The 19372-nt window shown below is 40.0% G+C and overlaps 1 protein-coding gene across 3 annotated transcripts in view; it reads left to right on the top strand.

The window, feature by feature from the left end:
• TRIO (trio Rho guanine nucleotide exchange factor) overlaps window positions 1-19372 on the top strand; it is a 244329-nt gene that overhangs the window by 200593 nt on the left and 24364 nt on the right. For all 3 annotated transcript variants that reach the window (XM_077182117.1, XM_077182122.1, XM_077182130.1), the window contains exons 35-38: window positions 9375-9667; window positions 11275-11445; window positions 16442-16537; window positions 18639-18787. In XM_077182117.1, coding sequence (XP_077038232.1) covers window positions 9375-9667; window positions 11275-11445; window positions 16442-16537; window positions 18639-18787 — 709 coding nt within the window. The remainder of the gene's footprint in view (window positions 1-9374; window positions 9668-11274; window positions 11446-16441; window positions 16538-18638; window positions 18788-19372) is intronic.

The following is a 19372-nucleotide window of genomic DNA, read 5'->3' as shown; positions in this document are numbered from 1 at the left end:
TTTTTAAGGCATTTCAAGAGAGAATAAAATGTATCTACTTCCATTTTCTAGAGGTCACGCATTTGTAAATACATTGCAGAGTACATTACTTGTTTGAATTTTTTTTAAACTTCTGGACAGAAGGAAAAAATACTTCTGGATCAGCATTTATGCAGTTTTTGTGTGGAATTAGTTTTTGCCTTTGTAGTTGTGGGACTTGTTTATATTGACTACGTAAAGTGGTGGAAGCTAATTTCCTCCCTATCTCTGTGTGCATTCTCAATTTCAGTAGTACAGCAGAATTGTGTCTCACTATTTCCTTTGGAGATCAGACTTGCTGAAACTTGCTTTTGCAATATCTTAGCAATATACAACCTTTTTCTTGAAGTAGTGGGGGCTGTTTTAAAATCTGCGTAGGATAAATTCCTTCCATTGGGATGCCCTGCATTGCTGAGCTTTTGCACAGGAAAGCATGCCATGTGTTGCTTTAAATAACATCTGAGATCATGATTCTTCCTCATGCAATTTCTGCAGACTTACTTCTCTCCCTCCCTTCCTCTACAGCTTTCCCTGCTTTCAGCAGAGCTGAGGGCTTGCTGAATGCATCCTTCTCCACTCCCTTTTGGTTGGCTATTCTGTTATCTGTATTGCTTTGGACATTTTTGTTTCATGTCTGTTCATAATCTTCCTCTTCTGGACTGATGCACAAGGCATATCAGATGAGCTGCTCTGCTGCTTCAGAGCTGTATTTCTGGGACTGGAGTTTATTTTTATCCATTTCTGAGCAAAAATTTACTTTCCAGCAAAAATTATAGTAGCAGATGATAAAACCCCTACAGCTCAGTAACAGATGAGCAGAATTAATTGTGCAGTTGCCCCAATTAAGATCTGAAACTGCTCATCACGAATCTTGTCAGGAGGGGTTCCCATTCGTAGTGTGTGGCATAAAGCTCTCTGCCACGAGCAGAGCTGCAGCTTTGCTGCTGGCATCCCTTGGCATGGCTCCTGGGGGGTGGGTTCCACGTGGCAAGCACGAGGCTGATGGATTGTCAGCAGCCAGCTAAACTCTGTCTATTGTCTTAAGCACCAGTGCTGCTAAGAGGTCCAGGCCCAAAGTTTCTGTTTCCCTTTTTTCCATTCTTTGTCTCAGATGTCATTTCTCTGTGCTGGGTGTTGTTTCTGTCAAAGGCAGGGAGTGCTGTGCCATGGAGCAGTTGGAAGGGAGCGAGTGCTTCCAGCTCCCGCTGCTTCAGTAGCTGCCTTGTGCCCTCCACAGCTCCCTGAGATCTTCAGCTCTCCAGCAGCAGCAGCAGTGCTGGGGAGCAGGGGGAGCAGCTGTACACAGCTCCTTCAGCTCAGGGTGCTGAGGAGGCAGCAGCCCTGGGCCTGGAACAGTCATTCCTGTGCATCCATTCTTCTGGAGAGAAGAGTGGTTGGGCCTTGCCTTCATCAGTTCTTCTACTTCGGTCATCCTGTAATAGCTGGATGTATACCTGATACTGCCATCCAGCTCAAATGGCATATACAGACAGTTTAAAATATTTGTATCTCTGTAGTAAAGCTCAAAAATGCTATGCTTTGGAAAAGAGTAATATAGTAGAGTCTTTGTAAAACTTTGATGAATTTGATCTTACAAGGTACCGTATTTAAAGCAAAACAGGGAAAATACATTGGTACTGTGGGAAACCTGCTTGCTAATATAGAAAAGCAGGATTTCTCTCATTTTCTTTCACTGTTTACTCTGAAGAACTTTCTCAGCTGTTTAATGAAAGAAGGGTGTCACCTTAATTTTCTTATATTGCATGGTATATGTAAGCCCCTATGAGGGAGTTGTTAATATGCAACTTAAATCTGTCACTGAAAATCTTGCCTATTGTAGGTCTGCAGAGCAAATAATCTTCTGTGCTCCTTCACACTGATGTAAAATGATGTCTTATAAGGGGAGGCAGACGTGAAGTGCAACAGATGAGTAACTGGATGATGGCCCCAGATGGCCTGAGGGAACTTGCTGGAGGTTGTGCACGAAAAGGAGAAACCTTTGCCTGAAAATTAGAACATGTTTCTGTTCATTAGCTCTTACATAAAAGCATGCAAGTGCCTGTGCAGTTAGTGTTTAAGGGAAATGCACCCTTCCTTCCATTGGGAGACAATCATATTTAAAATAATCAAGGCACTTGCTTTGATCTCTAAAGAGGATGGCTCAGTACACAGACATAGAGTGAAAACTTGACTGAGAAACACTGCTAAGTTACATAAATCTGTCCTTGGCATGTCCTGCCAGGCACGTGGATGTAGCTGTCTTTAAATCTGAAGAAGCAGGTGGCAAAAGAATAGAGTTGAAATCCAGACAGTGCCTATTAAAATATAAGCTGCATAGAGAGGAAGCTGAGATTTAATCTATTAAAAGCTTGTGGTTTTCACAAACTGTGAAACTAAACTTCAGCAGTCTGTCTTAATACTTCCTACTTGTGACACAAAATGTATTTCTCTCCAGAAATAGGAGAGAATAGCAACTTACTGCAAAGAATGAAATGCCCCACAAATTCCACTCCCCCTTTCTGTAGTGCTGCCTTGTGCTTGTAGCAGTATACAAGATTTAATTTGAGGTTTTATTTCCCTGTAGTCCGAATTCCAGGAAGCACAAACAGAACTACTTTTGTTAACCTGGGAGGGTTTTTTCTGCCACACTCTCATGCCTTCTTCCTGCTTTAAAACCCCAAAAAACAACTACACAAGTATGAGATGCTAAGTTGTCCAGCAGTTCTAAGAGGAGGTTTTTTCCCATCTGAATTTTGATAGTGTTTAGCTCACAGATAGGAGTTGTATTTGCAGCGCTCTCTGTGTACACTCTGTGATGCATGTGAAACTAGTTAAAAGCTTGAATGGAAAACCTTGGAAAACCCTGGTTTGTTTTAAATTTATGGGGTAGGAAGGCAGGAGAAGGTATTAAGAAAAAATAAGAACATGACAATAGTGTGTGTTAAACCTTTGAGGCATATGCCACTAACTTTTTAATTCAAATGAACAGTGTATTCTTTTTGCTTTTACTCAGAGGTTTTTGTGATTCTTTTCTCTAGAGCAGTTGCAAGTATGTCTGTTGAATAACTTTTCTCAATATTAGAAAGACCTTTGGAAGTCATTAAGATGACAGTCTTAGGGGCAGGGTTGGGTTTGTTTCTTTAATTGCTTGCTGGGCAGTTTAGTATCTCATTAAGAGAAGCTGAAGACTCTCTAGCCTCAAGCTTAGAATTCCAGTCTATTTGATGTCAAGATAATCAGCTTTTGATGACGTGGAAGACTTAATTATTGCATACATGTAAATCACAGTGCTCTGGACTAGTGCCTGTATCAGTCAAAATAAATATAGATAATTTATTAATCAGGGAACATATGCTAAGGAGTTGAACTCTATTCACATACTTAAAAGATTACTAACGGGTATTTCAGCATAATGCATAACTTGAAATAAATGACAAGAAGGGTTTACTGACCAGAAGTGAAGGCTCTGTTTGTTCCACTCCAGACACAAATATGATTTAGGGATTGTCTTCTGTGTATTGAGTACTAGCTTTCTGCATTTTGTGATTTTTTTTAAATTATTTTTTTAAGAAACTAGCTTTATGCAAGTTATATCAGTCTACCTCACAAGTGAAATCGGTGCTTCCCAAAGGGCATGGTGGAAATGCCCTATTTGCGAGGCTGATAATACTTAAGCTGCATTGTCTTTAAATGGTAACTGCTGTTATGAGGGCTTTTTTAAAAGCTGAATTCATCTAATGCCTTTTGATGTACATTCCAGTACCGGTTTGCAAAAAATAGGCAGCAAGGATATTTTTAAGAGGATTCCCAGCAAGGAGAGAAGTGAAATTCCTGACCCATACAAAATTATCTGAATGGTCTTGTACGTGGCAGATTGGTAACCTCTTACTCAAAAGCAGTTCCCAGGCAGAAACTGCACTTGTGTCCATGACTAAAATAATCCTTGCACTCTTTTTTTTCCATGCCTTCCTTGTCTTATCTAATAACAAGTGATCACTGTGTATGCAGGCAGGTTTTTATGAAGTTTTGTCATTAGATGCTTGTCAACTCTACCTTGCATATTAAACTTTAAAGTGCATCACCGTAGATTTGTGTTCTCTGTGCTTTGTACCAACAAACAGCCCTTTTCCCCAAACACTCATAATGTACCTGCAGCAGATCTTCTTGATCGGTTGGTTGGTTGGTTGGATGAGATTTTGTTCCCTAAAGTCCATGGTGTATGGCAAATCTGCAGTGGCAGAAAGTATGACCCTGACATGCCAGTCAGGGTTACTAAGTTTGCTTTGCTCCACTTTTCAGTCTTTGCCCATCACTGTTTCAGAATCCAGAGATGGTGAAATGTTCTTATTTTTGATTTTGGAACATTTTGTGTTTAGAGGTGCAGAGCATCAAGCAGATTTAGTTTGATTCTGTAGGTAAGGAGCCATGGGTTCTGTAGCCCCTTGCAGTAAAACTCAAAAAACAGCAATATGGAAATAGTTAATATGAAGCAGAGTCTTTCAAGTCATCAACTAGCTTAACATGGCTGATTTATTTTTTAGGGAAAAAAGCAGTTTATTAATCACAGATGTGCATGTTTCTAGTGTTAAGAAAGCTGGGACTAGAATGAGAATTCCCATTTCCCTTCCCATTTCAAAAATTTGCCTGTTTGTTTGAGGTAACTTTATCTTCTAGTTTGAGGGGGTCAGAACCCATGCTGCCTGCCCTTTAGCTTCAAAAATATATTTATGGACTCTGAGTGAACCCTCTGACCTCACTACCAGAGCAACATATGTGGTTTTTACTTTCAGGGAAATGGCAGTTAAATGCCTTCTTTTCTTATTGTGGCTATGAATTATAAAACAAAGCCCATCCATTAGGGCTTTACTTTATTGAACTTTATTGAATTGCGAAACTTTCTCTACTTGAACAAGTAGTGGTTTTATTAAATTCAATGGTTTCTTGTTGGGTTGGTGTGGCTGTGTGTGATCTCTATATGTGCGTTGGGTTTTTCTTCTCTCCAAGATGTCCATCTGTTTCATTTATCTTTTTCTAAAAGGGAGTCTGATTCTCACTAGAAACTTTACTGTACTTGAAACACATTTGGGGTTAGCATACCCCAAATTTATTCCATCTGTTTTGGTTTTAAAATTCCATATTGTTCTCAGTTCAATTTTGAATACTCCTTTTTTCCTCTTAGTATGTCTTAGAGATAAAATATTCTTGAGTAAGGCTAGAAAAACAATTTTCTATGTAGTCATAAAGGAAACAAAGCTGATTTAGTGTAAACAATCCCAAGCATGGTAATCAATCAAACCAAGTCTGTATCCCTAATTATATAGATAGAAGTAGTTTATAGTGATGGGACATGGAGAAATGGGGCCACTCCCGTGGGGCCCTTCTCACAGTGAAGGTGAAAGGTGCTGTGCTTTTGAAAATGCTTGTACTGGATATTGATATTCCCTAATGCTTCGATCTGGCAATGCCTCTACATGAATGCATCAACATGGGCACCCAGGTTTTGTACATGACTGTGCTTTAGTATTGTTACTGGGGTCCTGAGGAAGCAGATGGGAGTGAGTAAGTGGAAAATCTGGATGCCTGTTGGCTGGGGTGGGATGGGAAAATAGATGGTATAGGGTCTCACTGGGAAAACGTTGACATGGAATATTTCTAGCGAGTGTTAACTCAGCTATGAGGTTTTAGAGATGTTTTCTGCAAATTTAAGGAAGGGCAAAAAGTCATATCTTATCTCTTAAGAGACCTAGTGGGCTGGTATTCTTTTCAGGTTAACACTAATGATTTTAAATCTCCATTTTTAATGCCCTATTTAATAAAATTTGATCTTTGGGCTGATGCTTTTATAGCAATGAAGTATTTTTATTTATTTTAAGAAGAGATGTTATCAATGCATACAAGTATCTTAAGGATGGATTTCAGGGAGATGGGTCCAGGCTCTTTTTGGTGTCCAGTGACAGGACAGGGGGCAATGGGTTTAAACTGAAATATAGAAAGGTCCATCTGAATATGACAAAGAGCTGCTTTACTTTGGGGCTGGCAGAGCACGGAAACAGATTGCCCTGAAAGGTTGTGGAGTCTCCTTCTCAGGAGATACTTAAAACCAGCCTGGATGCAACCCTGTAAACCCTGCAGTGGGCAGGGATTTTCCTTCTCTGAGAGATTTCAGGCTTTAAAGAGCAAAGTGGAACAGTGCTATCATTTCAGTGTACTACTTACATGATGTCCACTTTTGTGATTCCCTGAAGCCCTAATAATACTTCAATAAGGATTTCATATTAAATCATGCAGAAGGGAAGATAAGAAGCAGTTACATGCTGCGTGCCAAATGAAAACTAATGTTGTGTGGGAGGATATGGCTGAAGTATGTGCTGCAGAACATGTCTGGTTTACATTGTTTTGTCTCTTACATCCTCTCTGCTTGAGCACAGTCTACTTATTTCTCTGTGCTCTTTTCCCTTCTGCTGCCCACAAACTCTTGGCTGACTTGGGTTAAGAGATAGGAGCGGTACAGCAGAAGTACAGTCAGACAAAAATACTTGCCTTCCCCAGTTTCAGGGCCTCTGTCCTGCACTGCTTGGTTTTACAAGAAATTCAGTAGTTGCTAAGTGTAGCTTGTCAAAAGGATGTGTGAAAATCTGAGGAGGTGGAACACAGTTTACAAAAAGAAGGGGTTTATTAACTGGAAGCATGTTACGTGCTTAGGAATAGGCACATTTATGTAAAAGTCAATTGTATGCAATCAGTTACTGCACCACCATGCTGCCTTTTTGTTAGAAAGAAATAATTGCAAAGAAAAGAAATGCAACAGATATACAAAACAGTACATAGTGGACTTCTGCAAAGGCTTAGTTTTTTCTTCTTATGTAAATGAGTGAATGTTCTCTATTTTATTTGCGTGGAAGGAACCTTTTATGAACTGTTATTGAGAGGAACACTATATACAAATGAAAGAAAAATTTGGCTGACTAGTTATAACATCTTCAAGCTTGGTGTTTTGGAAACAAGGCATTTAGTTTGTTAGCTTTAAGAAACTTACAAGTACACCACCACTGTTTTCTCATCTTCTGTAATCTGCTAGCAGAGTAGCAGAAGGTTATTTATTGAAATACCCATCAGCTGATGTTTGCTGTGATTTCTGAAACAAGGCATCTGATAATAATTAAAAATGCATGATGCAGTAAAGGTAAAGATAAGTTTGGTGAAAGAGCAGTCAAACTAAATTTTTACAGAGGTTTTATAGGAGATTGTTTGGATTCCTGTGGAGAGATTGCAGATGGTTGCAAATTTTGTTTGGAATTTTTTTAATAAGCAGATCAGGGTTTTTTTAATAAAGTCAAAAATCTCTCATGATGTGGATGCTGATGGCTAGTAGGCTTGCTTTTCTTGCATGTGTGCTGAGAACCCTTAAGCACTAATCCCAGTGCCTTGAGGGATACTCAGATTGAAAGTTGAAAACCATTGTTATAGTTAATTAATTTCTTCCTTATGCTTTCCACCTCAGCAAGAAAATAATGTAGCAGTACTTAGCACTGCTCTCCCAAGATTTAGAGACAAAGACATCTAGTGTTGCTCTGCATCTGCTTTTTTGCTGACACCCATCACTTAAAGCCTTGAAGACAGGTTAATGGCACCATGTGAACTCTCCTTACCTATGTGCACAACACTACAGCTGTTACTGGAGGATAATTCTGCAGGTGTGACTTGGTTTAAAGAGTTAGCAGCTAGCTTGTTAGACTGAAATTATGCCTTATAAAGTTTGTTTATCTTCAGCTTTGTGGAAACGTGATGAAAGTGGTGGTTAACAGCGATTAGTATGTGTGTGCTCATACACTATAAGCTACAAATGTTCTTGGCATCCAAGCTGATGTATCTTAATGGTGACATGCCATGGGTTTTACTGGAACAGAGAAGCATTTTCATAAACAGCATGATAGATCACATTTTGGATTCCTAGGAAAGGGTGTCCTTTGTGAAACAGCTTGAACATGAAGGAAAAATAAAAAGTCCTATCTTTTTATATCCATATTTATGTGTCTTTCCCCATCTGCATTTGAAACCATCATTTATACTTAGTGCTCCTTGGAAATGGAACAGCCTCACATATTTGTGTGTGGATCCAAGCATTTGGATGTTTATGATTAAGTGCATTACTACATCAATGTGACCATATTATTCCAGAAAATTCAAACTATCTCTGGTCAGACTGGCAATACACCTCTTAGGGAAAAGCAGCCAGAAGAGGTGACCTGAACATCTGTGTCAAGCTTCAAGAAGGAGCACAAGCACTGCATTGAACTCCCAGCAGTAGAAACATTCAACAAAACATTTTTATGTCATCCTTATGTAAACTATCTGCCTACAAAAGTGCATACACAGGGAGGAAAAAACTCTCATATTTAACAACCTAGTATAGCTTTGCCAATACACAAGTGGTAGACAATATTTATAAGAGTGGTGCTACGAGAATGTTTCCAGGCCCCCACTTAACCCCCCCCAGAAAAGAGTATTTTTAGGAAAAGAGAGTTGCTGTGGGGAGCAACATTGTGCTGCATGGGGAAGAAATCTAGTCTCACAATTGCTAAGCAGTGGGTGTTCATCATAAGTATACAGTCCTGGTCAAGTGACAGGAACCTTGGTGGGAAAGTGTTTTTGACCTCATGCACATTAAACTATGGCTTGAGAAAAGTGTATCCTTTGTTTCATTACAGAACTTCCAAGTGTGTCATGCTGAGAACTACTGCTGATCTTGATATTTCAGCAAGTGGGCTTTTAAACATTGCTTTGTGCCTTTTTAAGAAACAAACAAAATAAAGCCAAAACTCAGAGAGAATTTAAGCAAAAGACAAGCATTTAACTGTCTTCTGGTTTCTTCTTCCCTCTATCACAAGGGTAGGGGAAATACATAAGTAATGGAAGTAATTGGAGCATTTGTAATTAAATTTGGTGTTTGAAAAATGATTTGCTTATCTCATTGAGGCAATTATTGTTACCCTTCATCTTTGCTCAAAGCAATTATCATTAAAAGATAAGCATATCCTTCCATAAAGTTACATCACATATGGAAAGTATAATTCACTATCAAATAAGTATCAGCAGTGGGAAGTAGGAATTATAGTTGAGGCAGGAACAACTTAATGAAGCTTGACTGTTCTAAACACATCAGTGGTGCTTAGGCATGGATGGCCACGTGCAGCATGAGCACTGATAGCTGCAGTGTCATTAAAGGCCAGGTTACCTCAAAAAAATCTCACTGATTTGTCCATAAATTCAATTCCATATCCATTATTACATACATCCATTTGTCTTGTTTCTCACTTGCTTCAGCTTTAAAGTGCTCCCCCTGTTCTTTTTTCCAGACTCCCTTTCAGTCTCCAGCAATGACGCCAGTCCTCCCGCTTCCGTAACGTCGCTTCAGCCCCACATGATCGGTGCTCAGAGCTCCCCGGGCCCCAAGCGCCCTGGCAACACCTTGAGGAAGTGGCTCACCAGTCCTGTGAGGCGCCTGAGCAGTGGGAAAGCAGATGGGCACGTCAAAAAACTGGCCCACAAGCATAAGAAAAGCAGAGAGGTGCGGAAGAGCGCCGATGCAGGCTCTCAGAAGGACTCCGACGACAGCGCCGCGACCCCACAAGATGAAACTGTTGAAGAGGTGAGTGCTCGAGGCAGCTTCCCAAGACTTGTGTGTATGTTTTCCAGGGAAATAAATGTTGGCAGGTGCAGGTTGTCTCCTGACCTGACTGTCCAGCAGTCAGGAGCAAAGTGTTAGGTGCCCTATGCTCATCCTGGATCCCTGTACTCTGTGCCAGGGACAGTCTGTGCCCTGTGAAACTGTTAGTGAAGCACCTATAATTTAAAAAGAGAAACTGGAGAATAAAAAGTTGTCCTTTGGCTTTACTCTCTTACACTAATTAGTACTCACCTTTACATGTGAGTAAAGGTGCTTCAAGGTCTGGAAATAACCAGGTAATTTTGTATTCCCTTTGCTTTTCTTGTTGATGGATCAGGGAAAGTGTAGGGAGAGCTGCTTAACTGCTTAAAGCTCTAACTGCACCTTGCATAAGGGTCAGAGCACAGAAAAATTACTGGCTCTACGATGCAGGCCAGTTACCACTAGTCAATTAATATGCATGGCAGTTTTCATTGGAGAGAAGGAAATTGTAAACTGTTCCAAATTTTACCACCAAGGATGTCTACTGAGGGCTTCCCTTCTTCCCACAAACATCTGCCTCTCCTTCCAAATCTGGGGTTCTTGTATGAACAAAGCTGGCCTCCAGTTAGGTGCAGACAAGAGCCAAATTCTCTGTTTCAAACCTATGGTTCAGGCTGAAATGAATGTGATGTTATTGTTCCAAGGGCACAGCTGGGTGCATGTTATTCCCTTTTATTAGATTGACTCTGACTATTGGTTTTGGTACTTAACCATCCAGAAAAGTGGTCTCAGTTGCCCATTTTTTTATTTATTGCTGCTTTTTTTTTTTTTTCTTCCTCCCAACATATTTTGGTACACAGTTGGAACACTTGTGAAGATCCACAGTAAGTGTAGGGAAAGGGAAGACAGAAGACTTGGCAGCATGATGAATTGAGAGATGTTGGTTAGGAATGAATACTGGCCTCTGACCTTGAATGTCAAGCTGTAGAAAGAGACCCTCTGTGCTGCAGTTGTAACATTGTTTTGTCAGTATCTGTTGTTCTGCAGTTCTGTGAGTGAAGGGGAAAATTTAAGGCCAGTGCCTTAAAGTCAGGAATAAAAAGTAACCATCTATGCTGTCTGCCTGTAAAGGCAGATAAATTATTCTGTGAGATCAGTACATTATACTTTGGGTACTTGAAATCAGAGTTCCTTGTGAAGGACAGAAAGGATAATTGATTAAATACTTCATGTTGTAATAGGGTTTTTTTATGTCCTCCAAAAGTCTTGCTGTGATACAGAGCAGAGCAAGATACATATTTCAGAGAAATACAGATTTCTCTTTGCAGAACTGAACTTGGAAAACAAATACGGCTTTCATAACACTTTCCTGTCGTAAATTTCAGCTGAATGTCTTTTTCTTAGTATTTGAATTCTTTTGCTTTTACCAGACATTGAAAACTGTCTTTGGCATCTGCATTTTCCCCCTCTGTTAAGGAGTGTTTGAAGGAGCATCTTGACTTGTTGGGAGAGGGCTGAAACTACAGAATAATCTTAAAACGAGCATGTGATAACAAGCTTCACACTGGTGAGATAACAGAGCTTGAACATCTTGATGTTGTTTACAGAGGGGTCGGAATGAGGGGCTGAGCAGTGGCACTCTCTCCAAGTCATCCTCTTCAGGCATGCAGAGCTGCGGGGAGGAGGAAGGCGAAGAGGGAGCAGATGCTGTGCCGCTGCCTCCTCCCATGGCAATCCAGCAGCACAGTCTGCTCCAGCCCGACTCGCAGGATGACAAGGTAGGAGCAGGACCTGGGGGAGGCTTCACATGATGAGAGAACCTCTGTTTGCACAAATTTTTCTACTCTTCCAAAGGTCTCAAAAATGTACATAACACAGCTTCATGGTAGACAGAAGAAATCACTTGTGCCCTCTAGACAACTTTAAAAGGGTGTTCTATGATGAGAGCATGAATTAAATCCTTCTCTATTTTAAAAGCACAAGTGTAGAAATTTTTCTGCTAGCACTTTAAATGTGGAAATGAGCTGCTTTGTGTGCTCACAGGATGATTTACATCACTTTGGCTGATGCCATATTTACTGATTAGAGTCTAATTGTTTTATAATCATACCTTTTCTTTTTCTTGGTTTTTGTTGGGTTTTTTTGGCGGGGGAGGGGACAGAGGGAGGGAAGGGGGCAATGCCCAAGAGCAAGGAATTACCAAATAAGAATAATAATTGTCATGGTTTAACCCCAGCCAGCAGCTAAGCCCCACATGGTCACTGTCCCACTGTCTCTGGGAGAATCAAAAGGGAAAGAGTGAAAAAACTCTTGGGCTGAAATAAAGATAGTTTAATAGGTAAAGCAAAAGCCATGCACACAAGTAAGGCAAAACAAGGAGTTCATTCACCAGTTCCCATAGATAAGCAGGTGTTCAGCCATCCCCTGAAGAGCAGGGCTCCATCACGTGAAGCGGTAACTTAGGAAGATAAATACCATTGTTCCAAATGTCCCCCCCTTCCTTTTTCTTCCCACCAGCTTTATAAGCTGAGGATGATGCCATATGGTCTGGAATATCCCTGTGGTCAGTTGGGGTCAGCTGTCCTGACTGTGTCGCCTCCCAACTCTTTGTGCCCCCCCATTCTCATCACTGCTGGGGTGGGAAATAAAAAAGGCCTTGGTGCTGTGTGAGCTCTGCTCGGCAATAGCTAAAACAACCCTGAGATATCAGCACTGCTGCCAGCACAAATCCAAAACGTGGCCCCATACCAGCTACCGTGAAGAAATTTAACTCTGTTCCAGCCAAAACCAGCACATAATCCATCTGTTTTTCACAAACAAAGGCACATTAAAATTGATGCTAAAAATTTTGCACCGGTAATGAAACTTTGGATGTAGGTAGTAACTACATGAAGCAAATCTTACTTGCATATGATCTGTTTTTCTTTATTGTTATGATGATCATACATTGAGAGAGTTTATTTCAATTTTGAACTGGGATCAGACATTTAAGGGATAAGTATCAGATCTGGAAATATAGGGGTTTAAAATGGAAATAATCCAGACTTGTGCAGCAAATCTGCACATTGTTTTCTTGCCATTTTGTTCCTTAAAATTTTTAATTTTGTAAAATTGTAATCTACAGCACTGAATATTGTTAGTGAATTTTGTGATTGCTTGCTGTCTGTTCTCAGTGGTGCTGATGTTATTCATAACTTTAGTGGATCTTATTTATTTTTTCTTTAATTTTTTTTCTTTTAAAAACACTGCCTTTCAGTGGGAATCTCACTCCTTCCTGAGGCTGTTGTTTGTAGGGCCAAAATGGCTGGTTCTTATACTCTGTTTGTATTCAATTCCTACGTGTCTTCTGATTTGACATAGTGTAACATAGGAGTTGAGAAGTTAATATATTGGGAAATATTCCTGAAACAAAACAAGCAAAAATAGGCCAGCCTTCAGAGCTTGAGAGAATGTTTTCTTGCTAGAGCAATCTCAGTTTTAGATTTAGAAAGAAGATGAAAATAATGTTGGTGGAAATATGTTTAAGCTCTTGCTGATGAGCTGCCATATTTGCATGTTCCTTCAGTGACAGAAAACAACTGTTATACAAATATTATAACAAGTTTTCCACAGAAAAATTAATTTGGTTATAGACTTCTTCACAAAGCAAGAACACTGACATGAAGGGATATGCTTGTAAGCTACTGTCTGCTTACTTGTGTATTTCTGGTGCAAAGTGAGACCCGTACTACAGTAGAGAAAGACTCTTTAAGTACCTTCCCATCTCCAATTTTATTTTAACTGCTGCTGTTGTGGTTTAAACACAGCCAGCCACCAAGTACCACCCAGCTGCTTGCATACTCCCCTGCCAGTGGGATCAGGGAGAGAATGGGTCAAGTAAAAGACAGAAAACATGTGGATTGAGGTTAAGCAAAAGCCATGCACACAAGCAAAGCAAAACAAGGAATTAATTTACTGCTTCCCATGGTCAGGCAGGTGTTCAGCTGTCCACAGGGGAGCAGGCCCCCATCAGGTGTAACAGTGACTTGGGAAGTCAAATGCCATCACTCCAAATGTCCCCTCCTTCCTTCCACTTTGTACACTGAGCATGATGTCACATAGTCTGGAATATCCCTTTGCTCAATTTGGGTCTCCTGTCCTGGTGAGACCCCTTGGTGTCTCCTCCCAAGCAGCCCCAGCTTCCTCACCAGCAGGGCAGTACAAAAAACCAGAAAAGTACTTAGCTCTCTGTGAGCCCTGCTCAGCAATAACAAAAACATATCCACGTTATCAACATTTTTTTAGCACAAATCCAAAATGCTGCCCCATACCAGCCACTGTTAAGAAAATTAGGTCTACCCCAGCCAAAACCAGCACAACTTGTTAAAAGGTTAACATGCACCCACATCAGTAAATGCATGTTGGGACAGTTTTTAAAGAAGGTGAAACTACATTTAGAGAAGACTTCAGAGAAGTTAAAACTTGATAAAGTTAAAATTATACCATAATTATTAATATAAAATTATACAAAAATTATTACCATAATTTTTCAAAGCATGTAAATAGGGATTCTTCTGCAATGTGTTGTTATTATGCAATATTTATCCTTCATGGTGGGAGGCAAAAGGTCCCCTCATGGGGCATCCTGGGAGGTTGCATGCCTCTCTGAAGTGCACACACCACCAACTCCTAGCACCTAAAGTAAATGCTTTGTTGGAACACAGAAGTGAGAAGCCAGAGCAAAGTTTTACCCAGGAGAAGGTAGTTGGCTCTCTTGATAGAGTTACTGATTAATAAAAGGCTTGCAAACAAGTTCCCAGTTGTCTGTCTTCTGGGTGGAGTCCTCCTTCACATTCCTGCCATGCTGGGTGGTTTCTTGGGCTGCTCAGCTACTCCGGATCTCAAGGAATGTCTCCTGCTTTCTGTGACCTCAGAGACTTGGCGTTCCTCTCTGCCTCCCTGCCAGCATTTCTTCCTCTCCAGAGCTCCTGCTCAGTGCTGAAAACTCCCTGTTTGCTGGGGTTTCTCCTTCCCTTCCCAGCCTGCTGTGGGCTCCTAGCAGCATCTCATACCTGCATGAGCTCAGTTGCTCCCTCCAGCTATTCCTTCTTTTCTGGGCAAGGGATGTGTTCTGTTCCCAGAGTACATCATCAGGAAAGTCACCAAGTAGTTGTATCTATGCAGCTCCTTCTTTTTCAGATTATATGTGATATAACCACAGGCACTGGAAATCACAGTTCTGAAGTTTTACTTCACATCCCACATACCCCAACAGAGCAATAAAAGAGACCATAACCAGAAACTGATTTCAACACTGACAGTTGTTTTATGAGACTAAGCTGAGCTCTACACCCAAAGTGGAAACCCACATGCAGGCACAGTTGTGGAAAACCTGGTCAACAGTCAGATGTCAGGAGCATGTAAATTGCCTAAAAGACAGGCCAGCTTGTGGGATTGCTCAGTTTTTGGTGTGCATGCAAACATCATGTGTTAGGCCATGCTGGTTTGTCTAACAGCACTAAATAACACAACCATTTTCTCCCCTAAGAGCTCATCTGCACACTATATCCATTCTTTCATTCAGCAGAATCATTGCGCACGTCATGGATTTGCAATTGGTGGCAGTTTAAAAGTTGTTTGCATTTAATTTTTGGATAAGCAGTATTAAAAGTTTCAGGATCAGCTGTGTTAATATGAAACTAATTATTTTCGCTTTTTGTTTTCTCTTTTTGTAAATTCTGATGCAGCATTATGTTGACTTGTGTTCTGTCTCTGCTTTGGCTCAGTTCCCGTATCTTTCCGTTTAAAGTTATCTGTATTTCCTTTGCTTACCCAGCCCCTGTTTTCCTTTCCAAATAAGGCAAATACAAGGCAAACTACCTAAAATCTGTGGTTTTGGGGTTTTTTTTTGTGTTTACTTATGGGGAGTCTTGCTACACCCATGCTTGATTTGAACAGAACCTCTTGTGTTGAGTCATTATTTGTGCTGTTTCTTTGTCTGGTTTGTTGGAAACGTTTGCAGGACATCTTGCCCTGTGCTGCATGATGCTCACTGTGCTGTTCGTAATATGAAGTACAGTTCATATTACACCCTGTTTCCACTTTCCAGTTACTAAATGATAAATGTAATATGCAAACAACTCTGTTTGCAAATTACTGAGGCTGAATTTAATGGCCTTCCCCCAGAATCCTTTACTGTGAACACCTTTTACCTTCAGTTGTATCTATAAACTGGCATTTTATAGCTTATGAGGCCAGAGATCATCTGTGCTCTACACATACCATTGGGAAAAATGGATGGCACAAGGAATGGTGAGCTCAATTTCCCATCTGAATCTGGGCAATATACTCCAGCTCTTTTAGAAAAGTAAATGCCCCTGAGTTATTGGTGTATATTTTCTTAATATAATAATGCTTCCTCCTTTATCTCAAGTCTTCTTGATTTCTCTTAGTGTTCTTCGGTTGTTGCTTTGTTTAAGCAGCAACAAAATAGGTTAACAAACTGTTGTCCATTGGGTCAGCTCAGGCAATTTTCATAGGTATTTGCCAGGAATTATCAGCAATTCTATTGCCTGTAGGAACAGGAATTTTTATCCCAGCATTTAACTTCTATGGGGTTTACTTGAAACTTACAACTCCAGCTGCTCAGGTTGGAAGGGAGGATCTTAGTGTTGTATGACACTGACAGTACATATCAGGTACCTTTGTCTGACAGAGAAGTGAAGGAAGTCTCTTGATCATTGAGCATGAACCAGGCTAACTCTGGGATTCCTCTTCCTTTGTGTCCTTGCACAGACATCTTCTCGATTGCTGGTGCGGCCAACAAGCTCCGAGACGCCCAGTGCTGCGGAACTCGTCAGTGCCATTGAAGAGCTCGTCAAAAGTAAAATGGTGAGACTGACCAGCAGGTGCACAGGTCTAAAGAACTTGTGTCTTCAAGTCCCAGCTTGCTATTCAAAGAAAATCTGCATGTTTTACATTGACTTAAAAAATTTGCTGTCTGTTTCAGAAGTCACTTTGTGCACACTCAAGAAGTCATTTTGTACACACTCTCTTTTGTAAAAAAGCATTTGCTGAATAGGTAAATGGCAATGTAGAGGAGCAAAAGGTAATAAATAAGAGGAAGAGAGGAAATGGTGCAAAATCTACTAAGTACGTCCTGTTTGTCAAAAGAAAATGTCCTATTAGTAGAATGAATGCAAAGACCCAGGGTCTTATATTAAAAGACCTTTATGAGAAGAATCCCTGAAACTAAATTTATTGCAAATTTTATGAGGTTAGCAGTAAAGCAGGTAACCTTAATAGCAGAAATATTTATGTTACCTGGTTGTTCTTTCAGCAATATACAAATGAAGAAATAAGTAAGAGAGTGAAGGGATCATTTTGCATGTCAGTGCCTCCATCCTTGCTAACAAATTAAGTAGGAGGAATTTGTGTCAGCTTTTTTAAATTTTTTATGTTTTAATTTTTCCATGTTTCTCAAGATTATCATTGACATGTTTTAAAGTTTTCATGTTTCTGAAGATTCTCATTATATGCATAATTCCTGGAAGGTCCTTTATAATCAAAATCCAGCTTGACCCAGTCTGGAAAAAACTTCCCTGGCTAGCCCTATTTGAGATTGGACTATATAGTCTCAAGAGGTCCCTCAGCAGTTCTGAATTTCCTCAAAACATTTAAATACAGCTTTTGCAGCATAGCCCCTCTTGGGCTCAATAGGAATTGCCTTTGTGAAAACTGCAAAGAATTGCAGCATGGCAGCCCCATGTTATCAGAGACTGATATTTTCCAGGTTCATTCTAAATTGAAGCAGCTTTAACTTTCAGACCTAGAAATCTTATTTTCTGTTCTCTCATTCAGAGAAAATTACATTATTGCATAAAATAATTACTGTACTCTCTTGGGTATTAACTTTGCTTTTTACTTCTCTTACACCAGGAGAACGAATACAAAGTAATCTATGGGAAAATTCAACAGTCTTTTGTAAATGGGAAGTTAGGTAGTCCATACAATGCCATGTGTCTTTCAGGCTGCCTAGCAATGGTTATAACTTAATGATCCATGCATAAAGTCCTTGCGGGAGTTGTTCTCATTGCACAGTTTTAGCCAAGGTTCAGCTTCCCCTGGGTTTTGGGTTAGTCATATCATTATTGGTTTTTACTTTTTGTGAGCAAAGAAAATAGATTATAGCTGAACCCCACCCTGGTGAAGTAAATGTGCCTGCAGTAAGGCTCTGTCACGTGCAAGGAAAATGTGATACATAGCTGTAGCCTGATCCAAGATGAAGGGCTTGAATTAAAGAAATCCAATGAATGCTTCATGGAAGATGTTCATATTATTTCCTCCTATGGCTTTTTCATCTTTTATACAAACAGAAGCCTGTGGAGTCCATGCAAGGAGATAGTGTATCTAGAAAAGGATGCAGGGACTTTTGTCCTAGGATCTGAACAAGCTCATAAACAACACTGGCAGTGTAGAAGTCATTATTTTCTTCACTGAGATGCTATTTTGGTTTTTATTAAGATAACCAAAACGTCTGACAGAGAACACCACTTCTCTTGAGTTAAAATTGTAACATCATAAAAATCTCCTTTAAAGTTGTCCTATTTATTGTTGAAAGTAACTTGTATATGCCAGAAGTCAAATATGACAAATACAATTTAATCCCTGACCATGAGGACACATTTGTGCCACTCCCACCATAGAAGTACTTGCATCCTGAGCAGGAGAGTCCGACTTTTAGCCATTGCTGCTCAAACCAGTGCAGCTCCTTTATTTTCCTGTGAAGGGAAGACTGTCATATCAAATGTGCTTCAAAGGCTCAGTTGTCATGGAATGCCATGTTGTTGGTTTCCTGGAGGCTTGTGACTTGCTTTGCCAAGATAAATAAAAGTAATTGATCTCCTATAGATTGCTATACAGCAGCTTGTAATGTCTCCTGTGAATAAAGGAGAAATAAATCATTGTTGCTGACTCTGGAATACCTTCCCAGGCTCTGGAGGACCGTCCAAGCTCCTTGTTGGTAGATCAAGGTGACAGCAGCAGTCCATCCTTCAACCCTTCAGATAACTCCCTTCTATCCTCCTCGTCACCCATAGATGAGATGGAGGAAAGGAAATCCAGCTCCTTAAAAAGACGACAGTAAGACCAGTTTTTTACAGTTTTCCTTTTTTTTAATTATTTTTTTTCAATGCTTAATTTGAACTGGTAGCAGAAGCTGTTAGTCTGAAAATGGGTGGACTTGTATTAGATGTCATGCATGTGGTCACATTTCTCTGTGACATTCAATCTGTGATTTTGAATTCTAGTCATACCTGTGTTAGACTTCTGCTGCTTGTCACTTTCATTTATTTGGGAAGATGCTGATCTTTAAATGTCCAAAGGTCTATTAGGCTTGAAAAAAAATGGTCATTCCCCTCATTCTATTCCAATCCATGCTTAATTTCTTTATGCAGTAGTAAACCGTTACCATGGTAGAATAAAAAAATGTCTGATTTAAAATTTTTTAAACTTGTGTGTGGAAATAACCATCCGTATAGCTAAGAGTCTCCAGACCAGAGACATAATAGCATTTTATTTTAAACAATAGTTAAATGTTTAATTTTAATGTCATGTTTAAGAAAACATCTGACTTTAGATAAACAGAAGCCAGCCTTGTCCAGTTTCAAAGTCAAAGCAGTATCTTGCTAAGAACCAATGTACATTAATTCTTCCCTTTCAGTTCTG

Source organism: Agelaius phoeniceus, chromosome 1, assembly GCF_051311805.1.
Source record: "Agelaius phoeniceus isolate bAgePho1 chromosome 1, bAgePho1.hap1, whole genome shotgun sequence".
NCBI lineage: Eukaryota > Metazoa > Chordata > Aves > Passeriformes > Icteridae > Agelaius > Agelaius phoeniceus.
The sequence above is the reverse complement of the archived record's forward strand: the minus strand, read 5'-3'. Positions and strand labels throughout refer to the sequence as shown.